This window comes from Erinaceus europaeus, chromosome 12 (genome assembly GCF_950295315.1).
Source record: "Erinaceus europaeus chromosome 12, mEriEur2.1, whole genome shotgun sequence".
Taxonomy (NCBI): domain Eukaryota; kingdom Metazoa; phylum Chordata; class Mammalia; order Eulipotyphla; family Erinaceidae; genus Erinaceus; species Erinaceus europaeus.
The window spans coordinates 82985698-83001320 of NC_080173.1; the positions used below are offsets into that span (position 1 = coordinate 82985698).

The following is a 15623-nucleotide window of genomic DNA, read 5'->3' on the forward strand; positions in this document are numbered from 1 at the left end:
CTTGATGGTCACATGGTGGTCCCCAGGGGAGAGAATACCCTCTAAGTTTCACTTTTAAAGCCAAAGGCCCCACCTATACCTGCAACCACTCCCATTTCTGGGTGATGACTTCTCTCCCTCAACACTATTACTGCTGCTACTAATCTAAGAACCAACTGACTCTTAGACTCTGTGGACATATGATCATGATCAGGAGGAGAAGGGAGGAGGGCTAGGCACTGGAAGGTTCTATTTGGTGTAATGGCTCAGGAACTTTGGTGGTGGGTGTACAGACTTGTGTACACACACATACATATTAGTTGTGAAACTATACTCTTAAAATCTTATAATGTTGTAATCTGATATAAATCAGTTTAAAAAAGAAAAGACCAGGGGTCTGGGTGGTAGCGCTGAGGATTAAGTGCACATGGCGTAAAGCGCAAAGACTGGTGTAAGGATCCTGGTTCGAGCCCCGGGCTTCCCACCTGCGGGGGTATTGCTTCACAAGTGGTGAAGCAGGTCTGCAAGAGTCTGCCTTTCTCTCCCCCCTCTCTGTCTTCCCCTCCTCTCCGGATTTCTCTCTGTCCTATCCAATAACAGCAACAACAACAACAACAACAATGGGGAAAAGATGGCCGCCAGGAGCCGTGGATTCGTGGTGCAGGCACTGAGCCGCAGCGATAACCCTGGAAACCAAAAAAGAAACACAATAACAACAACAACAACAACAAAACCCATTTTAGGAAGACAATTAATTTCAGGAGAGTCGCCGTGATAGGCAATGATGCTAAGCCTTTCTGTTAACCCTTGTATCAGCAAGAGTGCTGTTTTGGGGTTCTGTATCCGGAAGCTTCTTTGAGTTTGATTCAAGATGGTGATGCTCTCAGTCTGAGCTATTTCCACAGGAAGAGCAGCGCATGTTCTCGAGGGGCAGGATTAGGAACCAGCCGCCACAGGGCCAGGCCTTCATCTTTGCATAGGAAGTTAGTTCACCCACATGGGTTGACTTTATTGGTAGGATGTGTCCAAGCTAACCCGGTTAGATTTGGACCCTGAATGGGTTAAGGAGTCCCAGGAGGGATCTCAGTTACTGGACCTCTCCCTACCCCTGCCCTCCCTTGCCCCAACTCTGTTTGGACATTCCTGCTTGGATCCCTGCTAAGTAACCACTTATATAACATGCTTGTATAACTTTGTGAAGGAGAGCTCCCTGCCTCCAAGTCTGCATGGGTTTTCTTAAACTATTGTAAACATTTCCTATGTTGTCCTGAGACATGAAACTCTCCAGAAACCACCCTGCTTCATTCATCCTGCCTCTGCCCTTTGCTTCCATGATCCAAACATGGGTCTGCTGAGATTTCTAAATAGTCACCGTTTATGCCCTTTCGAGCCCACCCTTCTTCCCACTGAGCCCCCTACCTCTTTTGGCTACTTTTCACCTCTTTGCTTCCCAGTTCTTGGGCTTCAGACATGCCCTCAGGTGGCCTGAGTTGCAGGGACAGGGCAATGTTCCCTTCTGACTCTGAACTGAAGTCTCTAGTGCATACAGCCTGAACCGTAACAGCCAGAGCCGTAGAGGTACCATCACCCTAGTTCAGGCTGTACTTGTCTTGGGTCTTGTAACAGGACATTTACCCATTAGCTCAGTGTTTTGTCATGTGACCTGGTCTTGATCATGTGATCTGAGAGGCTTGAGAGGTCAGTGAAGGCATGTGTTGTATATCTGATTTATCTTGTTATTTTCATAGGTAACCAGTAAAATAGGAGTTGACAAATCATGCTGAATTGATTATTTTTTCACCCCAAATGCAGGCTCATAATTCACTCATCTTGCTTTCTGTTTGTTCTTTGCTTCCACAAGCATTGCTTTCATCCCTCATTAGCTTGTCAGTTCTCAGAAGACAGGACATTTAGTTTAGTTGTGTTTGTTAGTATTTGCAGTTAGTCAAGTAGGGGGTTGTGACTTGCTTAAAATACTCTGATAATAAACACGACATGTGCTCATGTTGTATATTCAGTAGATATCTATGTAAATCATTTTAAAATGAAAGAACTATGAACTCACTAGAGAAAAATAGAAAGGTTAAAAAAATCTCACCCATTGTCGTTTCAGCCAAAGAAAGCCCTTCACAAACATTTTAGTGTGTTTCCTTCTAATTCACAACATCCCACCCCAACCTCCCCAACCAACCCATCTAGACTATGTCTTCTCACAAAGGGTGACCTGGAGGGGTCACTGAAGGAGGCGAGGGCCTTACCTGTGCTCTGTGGGACCCACAGGTACTGCTGAGGGGTGCAGCAGAGTAGAGTGAGGAAGCAGGGTCCCAGGGTCACCAGCTAATTTCAGCCAGAACCATTTTACTCTCATCTGTTTGTATTCTTTCATCGGATAAAAGATGTCACTGGAGGCTGGGTGGCAGTGGACTTAGTTGAACACATATATTGCCATATGCAAGGACCTGGGTTCATGCCACCGGTCCCCACCTGCAGGGGGGAAGCTTCATAAATGGTGAAGCAGGGCTGCAGGTATCTCTTTGTCCTTTCCTTTCTCCCTACTCCTCCCCTCTTAATTTCTTTGTCTCTATTCAAAATAATTAAGTAAATCTTCATGTATGTTTATATGTATGTGATGTCACCATAGAAAGTTTTAGAGCCATCAGTCAGGAACCCATGGCTCCTCTGATTCATTGTGTCCCCTTTGTACCCTGCTGCTGGGCAGGGCTCTATGGAGGGACAAGATCTTGGCAAATTGAATCTAACAACACATCAAGAGAATAATGCACCAAGACTAAGTGGGATTCATCCCTGGGAAGCAGGGATGGTTCAACATCTGTAAATCAATCAATATAATTCATCATATCAACAAAAAGAAAGATAAAAACCACATGGTGATATCAGTTGATGCTGTAAAGGCATTCGACAAGATCCAACACTCATTTATGATAAAGGCCCCAGACACTGGGAATAGAAGGACTGTTCCTCAACACAATAAAGACCATTTATGACAGACCCACAGTGAACATCATTCTCAATGGGGAAAGCTGAAAGTTCTCCCCCTACAATCAGGAATCGACAAGGATGCCCACTGTCTCCACTGTTACTCAACATAGTCCTTGAGGTCCTCGCCACTGCAATCAGACAAGAAAGAGATATCAAAGGCATATAGATTGCAAAAAAAGAAATCAAACTATCACTCTTTACTGATGACATGACAGTCTACCTAGAGAGTCCCAAAGACTCCTCATGTTCTTTGAGATACCTTTGGGGTTCTCTCACGTTCCCTGGGCAATGACCCTACTTACCAAGCAGTGAAGTAGGTTTGGCAGGGTGCATGCTGAGCAAACCTATCAAAGCATGGGGTGTCATAGTTTCCTTTTCTTTTGTCTCCAGGGTTATCACTGGGGCTCTGTGCCAGCAATACAAATTCACTGCTCCTGGAGGCCATTTTTCCCATTTTTTGTTGCCTTTGTTGTCGTTATTGTTATTGTTGTTATTGCAGCTGCTGTTGTTGGATAGGCCAGAGAGAAATTGAAAGAGGAGGGGAAGACAGAGGGGGAGAAAAGATACCTGCAGACCTGCTTCACCGCTTGTGAAGTGGCTCCCCTGCAGATGGGGAGCTGGGGGCTTGAACTGGGATCCTTCTGCCAGTCCTTGTGCTTTGCACCATGTGCTCATAAACTGCTGCGCTACTGCCCAGCCCCCACAGTTTCCTTTTCTGAGGGCTCCTCAACCTGTGTTGATTGAGCTAGGAATGGGGCTCTGCAATACAGTATATATTGCCTTACTTATATGAAACTCAGGGTTCGGTCCCTAACCCCTAACCCTGCCCCCACCACTACCACCAAAAGGGAAGTGGTTGTAGTGTGCTGGTATTAATTTGCACCAGGACTTGCCTGGGAACTGATTCCAATCTCCTCAGTTTAAATGACCACTTTGAAAACCTAGGTGACAAGAGCTGTCTTCCAATTCCTGGTTCCCCTTCCTTTCCCATAGTCCATCAAAACAACTCTCCAGTCTCACTTGCAGGGATCTAGGGTGCTAGGATCTAATTCTGCTGAGCACGGAGGCCTGGACTTGCACAGGGTACCCCTCCTCCTGCAGGGCTCAGAAACTGTTGGATACCTGACTCTTTTAAAAATATTTATTTATTTATTTTTGCATAGAGACAGAGAAAGAGGGGTGGGGGAGATAGAAGGGAGAGAGACAGATAGACACCTGCAACCCTGCTTCGATGCTTGTGAAGCTTTCCCCCTGCAGGTGGGGACTGGGGGCTTAAACCTGGGTCTTTACTGTAGTAATGTGAGTGCTCAACCAGGTGCGCCACCACCTGGCCCTGAAACCTGACTCTTAAGGCTCTATCTCTCCATTTTGTGGGGAGATAGAGAGGGTGTCCAAGATCACCCCCTGCCTAGAGCCATTGTGTGCCACCCTTCTGTCTCCTCCTGTGGGTGTGTCCTCCTCTTGAGTTTACCTAGCTAAGGGGTTAGAACCACAGGCTGGGTCCCCTGCTTGCTGCTGAGTAAGGCTCTCACTCTCTCCAGATTTCCCAGGTATATCTCCTGCCACCCACATCAGAACAAAATAGTAAAGTCATTGAGTTCATTCAAAAAGAGTGTATGTCTGTGTCGTGCGTGCTCCCCCCACTGGCGCACAGGGCACTGGATACTCACCTAGCTGCTTCTCAGGACCCGGCAAGATCTCCAGCTGGGGCCATACCTGTTCATTTCACCCCAGGGGTGATTATCAAGGACAGGAGCAACTGCCAGGGGCTGGACAGAGGTGACAGTGAGCCGGCCACTCTAACCTGGAGGCACGCCCCAGCATCCACTCTTCATGAGTCCCAGTGGCTGCTGGCAAGAGACATGAAAGCAGTTGGACTCCTCAGCCAGGCCAGGTGACACTTTGCTTAGGGCGATGACTACGTGGGTGACAACCTTGGCTTTTGTCTCAAGCACACTGTGGCACATGGGTAATTAGAAGGGATGATCACGATCTGTGCCTCTCCAAGGTTGTGATTAAACAAAAATAGCCTCTACAGTCGCCAGGAGGAGCCATGGTGAGCTGGGATGGGGGAGGGGGCACCCCTGCCAGTGCCAAGGCTGGTGTGTGTGTGCGTGCGTGTGCGCGTGCGCGTGCGTGTGTGTGTGTGTGTGTGTGTGTGTGTGTGTGTGTGTGTGTGAGTGTGTGTGTGTGTGTGGAGGGGGGCGGAGAGTAGCAGAGGGAGCAGGCTACTGGGTAGCTGGCCTGTCTCAAAGCTTGTCATGAAATGTTGTCACAGAAACAGCTGTGGGCTTACCCCACCCCAAATCTGGACACAACAGGGGCCCAACTCTGAATAGTGTCAATCAGCTAGAAATTAACAGGAAGTGGAGAAGAAACAAGAGTCTGATGGTGGGTCCTGGGGTCCCTAGCGTGTAATTTCCCACCACCGAGCATTTCATGCCAACAGCTCTTGTCACCACAGGCTCTGGGGAATCCTTTAGAGGTGGAACCCCACATCCCAGACCAGCCTATTCCAGAGTACCCAGAGATTCCCCGAGACAAGTCACCCCAGGGACTTTCAAGAAAGTTGCGTCCCAGTGAGTGTTGCTTTCCTAGACCCCATTTCTTCTGGGAGTTTAATTACATAGAGATGTCTCACAGGTTCTGTGCATCCGCATACCTTCCCTTGCAACACATTTTCACAAATAAATGTCATACAAAGCCCTGGAGGCTAATAAAACATAGTTCTCAAGGGACCCACAGCCTGATGGAGAAACAGACAAGTTGGGTTAAGCGCTCTTGGCACTAAGTGCAAGGACCAGTGCAAGGATCCCAGTCCCCACCTGCAGGGAGGTTGCTTCACAAGTGGTGAATCAGGTCTGAAGGTGTGTATCTTTCCCTTCCCCTCTCTGTCTTCCCTTCCTGTCTGTCCTATCCAATAACAACAACAAGGGCAAAAAAATGGGGGGAAATGGCCTCCAGGAGCAGTGGATTTGTGGTCTAGGCACTGAGCCCCAGTGATAACCCTGGAGGCAAAAACAAAACCAAAAAACAAAGAAAGATATAGACAAGTAACTTCACAGTAGTAAGCTAAACCCAACTCAGCCAAGCTGTGAAGTAGCCATCTCTGTCTAAGTAGACCTGAGAAGGCTTTTCAGAGGTAGTGACAATTGAGCAGGCTTCTGAAGGGCCAGTTGGAGTTTACCAGTCTGCCAGAGATGGAAGGGCTCCCCTGGCAGAAAGCTGAGCAAGAGCAAAGGCATGAAGGAATCAAAGACTCATGGCTTAACCCTGGAGGTAGTGCAGTGATAGAACACAAGGCTTGCAAGCGTGAGTTTGCAAGTTTGAACCCTGGTACTGCATATGTCCAAGAAATACTCAGATTTTTCTCTCTTATTAATAAGTAAATAAATCTTTAAAATAAGGGTTATGTTTTATATAACATATAGTGAGTCAGAACTAGTGGCTTCAGTTACTATATCGGGAATGTTTGGTCCTTTGAAGACCAAACTTTTTTGTAGCAAGGTACAGTGAGAAGCAGTGGTGATGCGGTGGGGGTACTCTAGGCTGCTTGTCTACAAACATCTCTGCTAAGACTGGAAGTGTTTCTTCCTGTGGGGGTAACTCTGGCCCTGTCAGTCAACTCTGTGGTGGCCAGAGTCTAGACCTGGCAGGTTGAGTCTCTTTCTTCTCCTGCCTCTTTTAGCACAAAGCAAACTTGTGTTTCATACCTTGGAAGGGTGCGAGGCTCTTTCCTGAAAGAGCACAGGAAGTGAGGCTGTCCCCTAGGCTAAGGAAGGGACTCTCCCTTGGCTAAGGAAGGGATGCTCAGGAAGACTTGCCTGTCTCCCATCTCCACCCAGGCAGAAACAGCCTTGGCAGCCTTTGTAGCCAGGTGCCCAGAGCACAGTGAGGGCTCCAAGGGTGCTGGGTACAGGCAGATCAAGGATGTGCACATACCTTTGTGTTGTCAGTGAGGGTGCCTGCATGCCCACCTAACAGAGGGCAAGGTGCCTAGGCGATGCCAGGACCCACGTGCCTTCCCTGCGACTTATTTATAGCCTCGCTATGGTAATTTGTGGCAATCACAGCATTTAATCCTGTAATCACACTGCAAGCAGGCACCCAGCCCAGCACAAGCAGGAAGGCTGCCAGGGCTCAGAGAGGAACTTGGAGGCAGGGCAGGAGAGTGCAGGGGCGGTGGAGTTGGCCCCATCCACCTCCGGTCCTTTCAGCTGAGTCTCCCTGAATGATGGTGATAATGAGAGAAGTAATAATGGCAGTGACACTTGTACAGCACCTCTCTGTGTTCCAGGTCCTCTTCTAGCTCTGTACACTACCACTCTGAGAAGTAGCTCTTGTTATTATTCCTACATTCCAGATGAGAAAACGGAGGCTTAGGCCAAATAGCTGATAAAAGCCAAGACTGGCACCCAGGCAGTCTGCCTCCAAGACCCAGAGTTTTAGGCCCAGGGAAGAGGTTCAGCTGGACAGCACATGTTTTCCATGCATGAGGTCCTGGGTTCAAACCCTGGCATCACTTGAGAACACAGAGGACAGGGACAAGTAGGATTCCTTGGGTGGTGAGGCGTTGCCACCTCTCCCAACCTCTCTTTCGTCTCTGTCTCACAAAATGTATCATGGGAAGAACTGAGCCAGGGTGGCTCAGTGGTGACAGCATGTGCAAAGCCTTGGGTTTCTTCCTCAAGGGTTTCTTCCCACATTAAAAAAAAAAAAAAACAACCTCAAAAGGGGTATGTTGTACAATGGATAGCACGCTAGTCTTATAATTCAAAGGTTGTGGGTTTGAGTCCTACCACAGTTGCCAAACTTTTCTTTTTTAAAAAAAGTAAAATAGAAGAGTCAGGCTGTAGCTCAGCGGGTTAAGCGCAGGTGGCACAAAGCACAAGGACCAGCATAAGGATCCCGGTTCGAGCCTCCGGCTCCCCACCTGCAGGAGAGTCGCTTCACAAGTGGTGAAGCAGGTCTGCAGGTGTCTCTCTTTCTCTCCCCCTCTCTGTATTCCCCTCCTCTCTCCATTTCTCTCTGTCCTATCCAACAACGACGACATCAATAACTACAACAAGAAAACAAGGGCAACAAAAGGGAATAAGTAAATAAATATTAAACAATTAAAAAAAAAGTAAAATAAATACAGTGTTTCAACCAGGCTGCTCCCAGCCCCAGAGATGAGGGGCCTTCCAGACGTTGTGCCTGAAACCACAGCCCAGCCCAGCTGCTGGTTCTGCCTGGTCTACCCTCCCAGAGCCACTGTGAAGCATCAGCACTTTGTCCTAGGGAAACCATGCTCAGACTCCCTCCTGGACACTCTTTCTGATGGAAAGTCACTTTATGTGCTATGGAAAGGGGTCTCATGGTAACAGGTCTGGGGGAGGCACCATTTATTTGTGCTGTGCAAAATGAGGATAGTTACATTGACTTCCCAGAAAACTATGGGGTCATAGAACACGTGCTCAAGCAACTCTTCCTCCTTTTCCCCCTTCCTCTATCTTCTCTTCCATCTCTTTCCCCTCTCTCCTCCATTCCCCTTTTCTTTTCTTCTCTTCTCTTTTCTTTTCTTTTTCCAGAGCACCACTCAGCTCTGGCTTATGGTGGTGCTGGTTATTGAACCTGGGACCTCAGAGCCTCAAATGTCAAAGTCTTTTGCATCACCACTGTACTATCTCTCAGGCCCAAGAATGACTCTCTGTTGGATCTGGAGCATTCTTAGCTAGGTTTACCTGCCAGCTTACTTACTGTTTTTAGTTGTGTGGTCAGGGCTCAGTAACCTTGGTTGTTTGAATGTACCTGGTTAAGCACACACATTATAGTGCTTAGGGACCTGAGTTCCAGCCCCTGATCTCCAACTGCAGGGGGAAAGCTTCATAAGTGGTGAAGCAGGACGCAGGTGTTTCACTGTCTCTTTCCATTTTCTGTCTCCTCCTCTCAATTTCTCTCTGTCTCTATCCAATAATAAATAAAAATGTAAAAAAGAAAAAGGCTAATAGGAATAGGATGAAAACTCAGAGGGTAAGAGTGCACTAGGTGATATATATATATATATATATATGTAAAACAACAGTGCTTGTGAAGCAGACCCTCTGCAGGTGGGGAGCAGGGGCTTGAACCCAGGTCCTTGGGCTTGGTGATATGTGCCCTTAACGAGGTGTGCCACCACCTGCCCCCCTCTTCTAATTGTCTTTAACTTTGATTCTGTCCTGACTTCAGACTTTAATCTTTTCTACCCAAGCCCAGGGCAAGGGGGATAAAATGTTAAAAACAGGACAGAAGAGATTGAGCTATTGTAAGGAACATCAATTGGTACAGGACAGAGAGAGTTCTTAGAAGGTTTCCTTCTCCCCTTGTAGCTAAACCTCTCCGTCATGAAGGAATGATTTCCTGTCTGTGTGGGCAGCAGCCCTGAGCTTATAAAGCAGCAACCTTTTGCCCTCGGTTGTGTCAGTGAGGACAGCAGTATTTCAGAAGTGCATTTCCATGCAGAGAAAAATCTCATTTGAGAGTCTTTGTAGAGGTCCCCCCCCCCGGGGGTGGGGGCTGATAGTGGCTACAGAGTTGCTGGCTCTGACACCACTGGTCAGACCAGGGCTGCTTGCCATGCTCCTTCCCAGAAGTGAATCTGAGTGGTGGGCAGGGGGGCTAGAGTGAATTGTGAAGAAGGAAAGGGCTGTCTTTATCTAAAACCTAGTGCTTTGAAAGGTGAGTGAGTCCCTCATCACTGAAGGTAAACAAGTATACATCTCATGGGGGAGAAAGGAGAGGAGACCAGCTAGAGGGAGGAAGAAGTTCTCAGGCTCCAAAGCCCTGGCATTTCAAAAAGCAGGTATTAGATCAGGCTGGGCCTGAGGTTACCTCTGTAAAGGACCAGGTGGTAAATATTTGGGTTTTGCTTGCTATAAGGACTCTGTGGGCAGCGACTCAACTCAGTTTCTGTGGCAGGAAAGCAGCTATAGACAGTGTGTAAACCGAAGAGCCTGGCTGTGTTCCAATAAAACGTTATTTACAAAAACAGGCAACAGGCCAGCTTTGGTGCCTGCCTGTAGTTTCTGATTCCTGTGTCGGAAGAATGAGAACTGAGGGAAGCTGGTGCCTAGAGGCGTTCCCTGGAGGAGGTGTTGAGCTGAGGTGCCAGGAAGCAAAGAGAACATTACCAGCATTGGCCAGCTTCACCTCAAAGTTTGCGATGACTAATGTGGTCCTGAATGATGCCTCACCCTTCTGAATGTCCATAGAACTAATATTCTATGCCCCCCACCCACTAAATTCAATGCTTTTTTTTTTAAAGACAGAGACAGAGAGATAGAGACAAAGAGACTGCAGCACTGAAGCTTCCTTCAGTGTAATGGGGGCCAGGCTGGAGCCTGGATTATGCATCTGGCAAAGCAGTACACTATCCAAGTGAGTTATTTTGCCTAGCCCCGCTATTGATCATTCTGATTGTTTTACCAGCTCTGGCTTATGGTGATGCAGGGGACTGAACCTGGGACTTGAGAGTCACAGGCATGAGAATATTTTTGCATTACCATTATACTATCTACCCACCCCCAACTAGACAGTTGAAATAATATTTTACCCAACTCCTTCAGAGGGATGCTGGGAGCAATTCTCTGTCACTAGAAGCAGAAATCATAGTCTGACAGTGGTAGTGGTAAAATTATTGGGGAAAGAAAGCAGACTAGTTCCTCTTTTAATTTTTTTATTATTTATTTTCGCTTTTGTTGCCCTTGTTGTTTTATTGTTGTTTAGTTATTGTTGTTATTTAGCCGTTGTTGTTGGATAGGACAGAGAAAAATGGAGAGAGGAGGGGAAGATAGAGAGGGGGAGCGAAAGATAGACACCTGCAGACCTGCTTCACCATCTGTGAAGAGACTCCCTTGCAAGTGGGGAGCCAGGGGCTCGAACCGGGATTCTTAAGTTGGTCTCTGCACTTTGTGCTACGTGTGCTTAACCCACTGCGATACTGTCCGACCCTCGACTAGTTCCTTTTTAAGATGTCTTCTGGACACCGTGGGCAGATCCATGATGGTGACCCCACCCTGCTTGCCCTCCTTGGTGTGGGGAATATAAAGGAGATCAGGGTGTGCTAGTTTCAGGGGTGGGGGAGCCTGCGGGGGAAGACGGGTGAGTCTCCCCTGCTTGGATTGCTACTATGCCTGCTCACCTGTAAGTTGAGGCCTCGCTTTTGCAGCCCCTGCTTCGTGTGTGGGCTGCCACATGTACACGGAGTCCTCCTGGATCTGGCATCCCCACAGTCAGTCAGGTCCACTTTCTATGCTTGGTGGACGCTGGTCCGTGTTGGAGCAGAGACACTGAGCACTCTTCCGTTCCTTCGCAGGGGAGCTATACCGGGTCTCCTTGAGAAGACAGAGGTTCCCGGCCCAGGGAAGCATCGAGATCCATGAAGACAATGAGGTGGGCTGGGTTTCTGGTTTCTTTCTTTTGGACCAAAGCACCATTCAGCAAGGCTGTGGGGGTCTCATGCATGCGAGCCTTGTATATCTGAGATCCCCCCCTCCCACCCTGGCTGGGTTTTTGAAGGTTTCTGGATCTCCTCTGCAGTAAAGACTTTCGGAAGAGCCCTTGTCACTCGGCTGCCTAGTTTTTACCCAGCTGTCCCTCCATTTGATGTGCTGTGTGACCGTGGCTCCTGTTTGAATAAGAAGGCTCTCTGGAAACCCTCTAGCTGTGGTGCCTATGCCCCTCATTTTGAATGCCCAGGGGGAGCCATCATATGGGATCTGGAGCACTCCCTGACTTGGTGCTAAGTCAGGCTGAGCACAGTATCCCTGCATGCAGGATTCTCTGTATATCCTTCTCTCTGTGCTGTCTGTCTCTATCCCAATGGCTGTCCCTCTTAGGAAGGCTGCCCACAGCGCTCCTGCAAGACACATGTCCTCCTGCTGGTGCTGCATGGGGGGAACATCCTGGACACAGGCTCGGGGGACCCTTCCTGCAAGGCGGCTGACATCCACACCTTTAGCTCCGTGCTGGAGAAGGTCATGCGTGCCCACTTCCCCGCGGCCCTGGGTCACATCCTCATCAAGTTTGTCCCCTGCCCAGCCATCTGCTCTGAGGCTTTCTCCCTGGTCTCTAAGTGAGTTCCCTTCTGTTGGTTTGGATGGACTGGGATTGGCGGGCATGAAGGTAGGGGCAGTGGGGAGTGGGGAGGGATCCCCCTGGTATGCTAGACAGCTCATGGGCATGTGAGTACATGTGTAGGCCCGTGAGAATGTCATGTGCTTCATGACGCTGTGCACCATGGGAAGGATGTGGCCAGCAAGAGTCTGGAGCAAGCAGTACCTGTGTACTGAGTCTTCCTGTGTCTATGACCCCACAGCTGGTCACCTCCAGTTCCTGTGCTCAGTAGGTCCTAGTCTCGTTGGCCCAGATAAGGAAGCTGGGATGTGGAGAGGTTAAGCAATTTTCCCTGGAGTTACCCAGCAAATGGAGGCAGGCACCAACTCAGGAGGCCTCACTCCTGGTTACGCGCAGTTAGAATTTAGTGGGGTTGTGTGCGCTAATGGTCGCTGCACAAGATACTGTGGACTCCAGAGGGAGGGCTTCCTAGAGGTGGTGACTTCTGAGCATGCTTTGAGAGGATGCTTAGTCACGTGTGTGGGCACTCTGGTTGGCCTGAACTTGAATCCTGGCTGTGTGACCTGGGGGTAGTTATTCAACCTCTCCCTGCCTCTGTTTCCTCATCTGTAAAATGGGGATCATAATGGTAATACCCATCTCCTAGCATCTCCACGAGGACTCTGTGTTGTGTGCAGGGCACGAGGACAACACCAGGGTGGCTGATAGGTGGCCTTTGCTGTTGTTGGGAGATACTTGCCACTCTGCAGGGACTCCAGCTGCCAGGGAGGAAGGCAGTGAGCTCACCAGACGTTGGTTCTTCATCTAAACTCTCCCTGGCCCCTGTGGGATAAATGAGGAGACGGTGTGTGTGTGTGGGGGCATATGAGATTCCTGTGGGGCGGGGGCTGTGGATGATCATACCCCCTGCTCCAGCATCCACAGTGCTCCCCAAGGACCTCCCCTGTTGAACTGGCCAGAGGCAGGTACTTGGAACCAGATGAGAGTCCTGGCTCTGAGCACCTGCAGGACACATTGATGGGAACAGGTAGCCAGTTGCTGGGGCTGAAACTCCTCCCAGTCATGGAGCACAGTGGGGCACAGTGGCATCTATTTCTTCCCCACCCCCACTTTATGTTTGCTCTGCTAGAACATTGAGGCTTGGGGGTTGTCATCCATGTGGGGTATGGAAGGGGCAAGGAGGTGAAAGGAGGTCCCCAGCCTGGTGCTAAGCCCCCAGGAGAAGGGACTAGAGTTCACACTGGCAGGTGTGGTTCAGGAGGATAGGGCACAGAAGAACCCCTCCTCCCCCTAACTCGTAGCTGGTTGGAGAGAGAGAAAGAGAGAAGCGGCCAGGTGGTGGCACACCTGACTGAGTGCACATGTTACAATGCATAGGAACCCAGGTTCAAGCCCCTGGTCCCCACTTGCAGAGGGAAAGCTTCATAAGTAGTGAAGCAGTGCTGCAAGTGTCTCTCTGTCTCTCTCCCTCTCAACCACTCCTTCCCGCTTGATGTTTGTCTGTCTCTATCCAATAAATAAATAAAGATTTTAAAAAAGCCTACATGGCAAGAAAAAAATTACTAAGAGAGAGAGAGAACATGAAAAGACCACCAGTGGCCTCACTTTCCCCCTGGGTGAGAGAGAGGAAAGCGAGGAAAGCTCAAGCCACGTGTCAGAGTCGGTTCTCTGATTTATCTTTGTTCCCAAGATGTGGGCAGGCAGATCTCAACCAGAGTGGGAGGGAGGGAGATTAGCCCAGTAGGCCCCCAGCTTGGCTAATGGTCCCAATCCCTCCCGTGATTCTTGCTCAATTGCAAAGCAGTTGGTCAGGCCTCACCCCTGGGGCATCTGAATGAGCAAGAGATGAGGCCTGGAATCTGCATCTCTCCACACTGCTGCTCCTATTTCTGCTCTGCAGCTGGATTTGGGACCACAGGGAGCTGAAGGCTCTAACAGCCAGGAGTCAATTGTGTTCCCTCATCATTAATCTCAGGACCCTCTGGCCCTTAGAACATCTAACCTCCAGGGCTGGGCCATCCATCCCGTCTGATTTCCAGCCAGAGAGATTTCTGGCCACTGGAGGGAGGGGTGAGAGCAAGAGAGCTCACAGTCCCCCCCCCATCCCTGGGCTGCACCAGGCAGGGGCCATCAATCACCCCTAATCACTGCAGGGAGAGAGTTCTTTCTCGCCTAATTAAAATCTCTCCAGCTGCAATCGAGGCCCGTTTCCTCTAATTTGTGTTCTTTGGAGATGACAAATGACTCCAGGGTCGTCCCTACATTCTATGAGGTCTCTGCCACCTGCCTAGGGTGCCCTGACTCCTACCCCCAGCCCCAGTGTCTATCAGGTCCCTACTGGCATCCTTGGGTCCTGGTCAGTCCAAGCTCAGACTGTGGTTGGGTCCCTTTTGGTGGGGAGGGTCTAAGGCCCTTGGGGGCAGAGGCAGGATGGATGGAGCTGGGGTTAGAGCCTAGCTGGTCTCACTTGGGTCTGACCTGCTCAGATCAGGGACTTCCTCTTAAGGAGGTAGTGCTGTAAGGGCACCCATGAGGGCCTGATGGCCTACTGGCAGTGAGGACGCTGCAAGGAAGTTCTCTTAGCATTTTTTGAGGTCACATATTGTCTCCTAAAACCAATGAGAGCTCTGGAGTGCCTTCCCCACTCCCAAAGATAAATGCAGTACTGTGCATGCAGCTATGTACTCATCTCTGAACTGTGACTGACAAGTGATTCTCAAACTTGGCACAGCCTCGCTCTCCCCATTCACAGCTTCCCCAGAGCCTTCCTTGAAGCTAGTCTAAACTCCACCTCCTCCAGGAAGTCTACCACGATGATTTGTCCCCACCCTGATACACAGCAGGTTTCTTCCTCAAAGGGGGTGATGCAGAAAAGAGCATTGCTGTCCAAGGAACTCCAGAATGTACCCCATGAGTTGGCATGGGATGGGCCCATGGGGCAGTCAGCATAGATCTGGGCCCTCTACTATTCTCCTCCGTATCCCCTGTTCTCTACCTGGTCCTCAGCCCCAAACCTATTCACATGCCTGACCCCGACTGGGCTTACCTTGGCCCCCTGTCTGCAGCCTCAACCCCTACAGCCACGATGAGGGCTGTCTCAGCAGCAGCCAGGACCACGTCCCTTTGGCCGCCCTGCCCCTGTTGGCCATCTCCTCCCCGCAGTACCAGGATGCGGTTGCCACTGTCATCGAGAGAACCAACCAGGTCTACGCAGAGTTCCTCAAGTCCCCTGATGGGATTGGCTTCAGTGGGCAGGTAGGCCAGCTGCCCCGTCCTGGCCCCTGCCTGCACAGAGAGTGGGAGCGGCCGGAAGGACTGACCCAAGGCTGTTCTGGAGCCAGAACGTCTGAGATCAAAGGAGGCTTTTCAGCCCTTTGGGTTTGTCCTCATTTTACAGATAGGAAAACTGAGGCCAACAACTACAGTTTGAATTTGGAGTCCATGTCTTGCCCTGGCCCGAGTCTGACCCCCTACTGAATGCTGTCCTCAAGTTGACCCTGGCCCCCTTGATCAACCTCCCTCCCCCCCTGGATTCTCAGCACCTCCCT

The 15623-nt window shown here is 49.7% G+C and overlaps 1 protein-coding gene across 2 annotated transcripts in view; it reads left to right on the forward strand.

The window, feature by feature from the left end:
• Positions 1-15623, forward strand: part of PITPNM3 (PITPNM family member 3) — a 117647-nt gene that overhangs the window by 75792 nt on the left and 26232 nt on the right. For both annotated transcript variants that reach the window (XM_060204196.1, XM_060204197.1), the window contains exons 5-7: positions 11315-11391; positions 11838-12073; positions 15141-15330. In XM_060204196.1, the coding sequence (XP_060060179.1) occupies positions 11315-11391; positions 11838-12073; positions 15141-15330 (503 nt within the window). The remainder of the gene's footprint in view (positions 1-11314; positions 11392-11837; positions 12074-15140; positions 15331-15623) is intronic.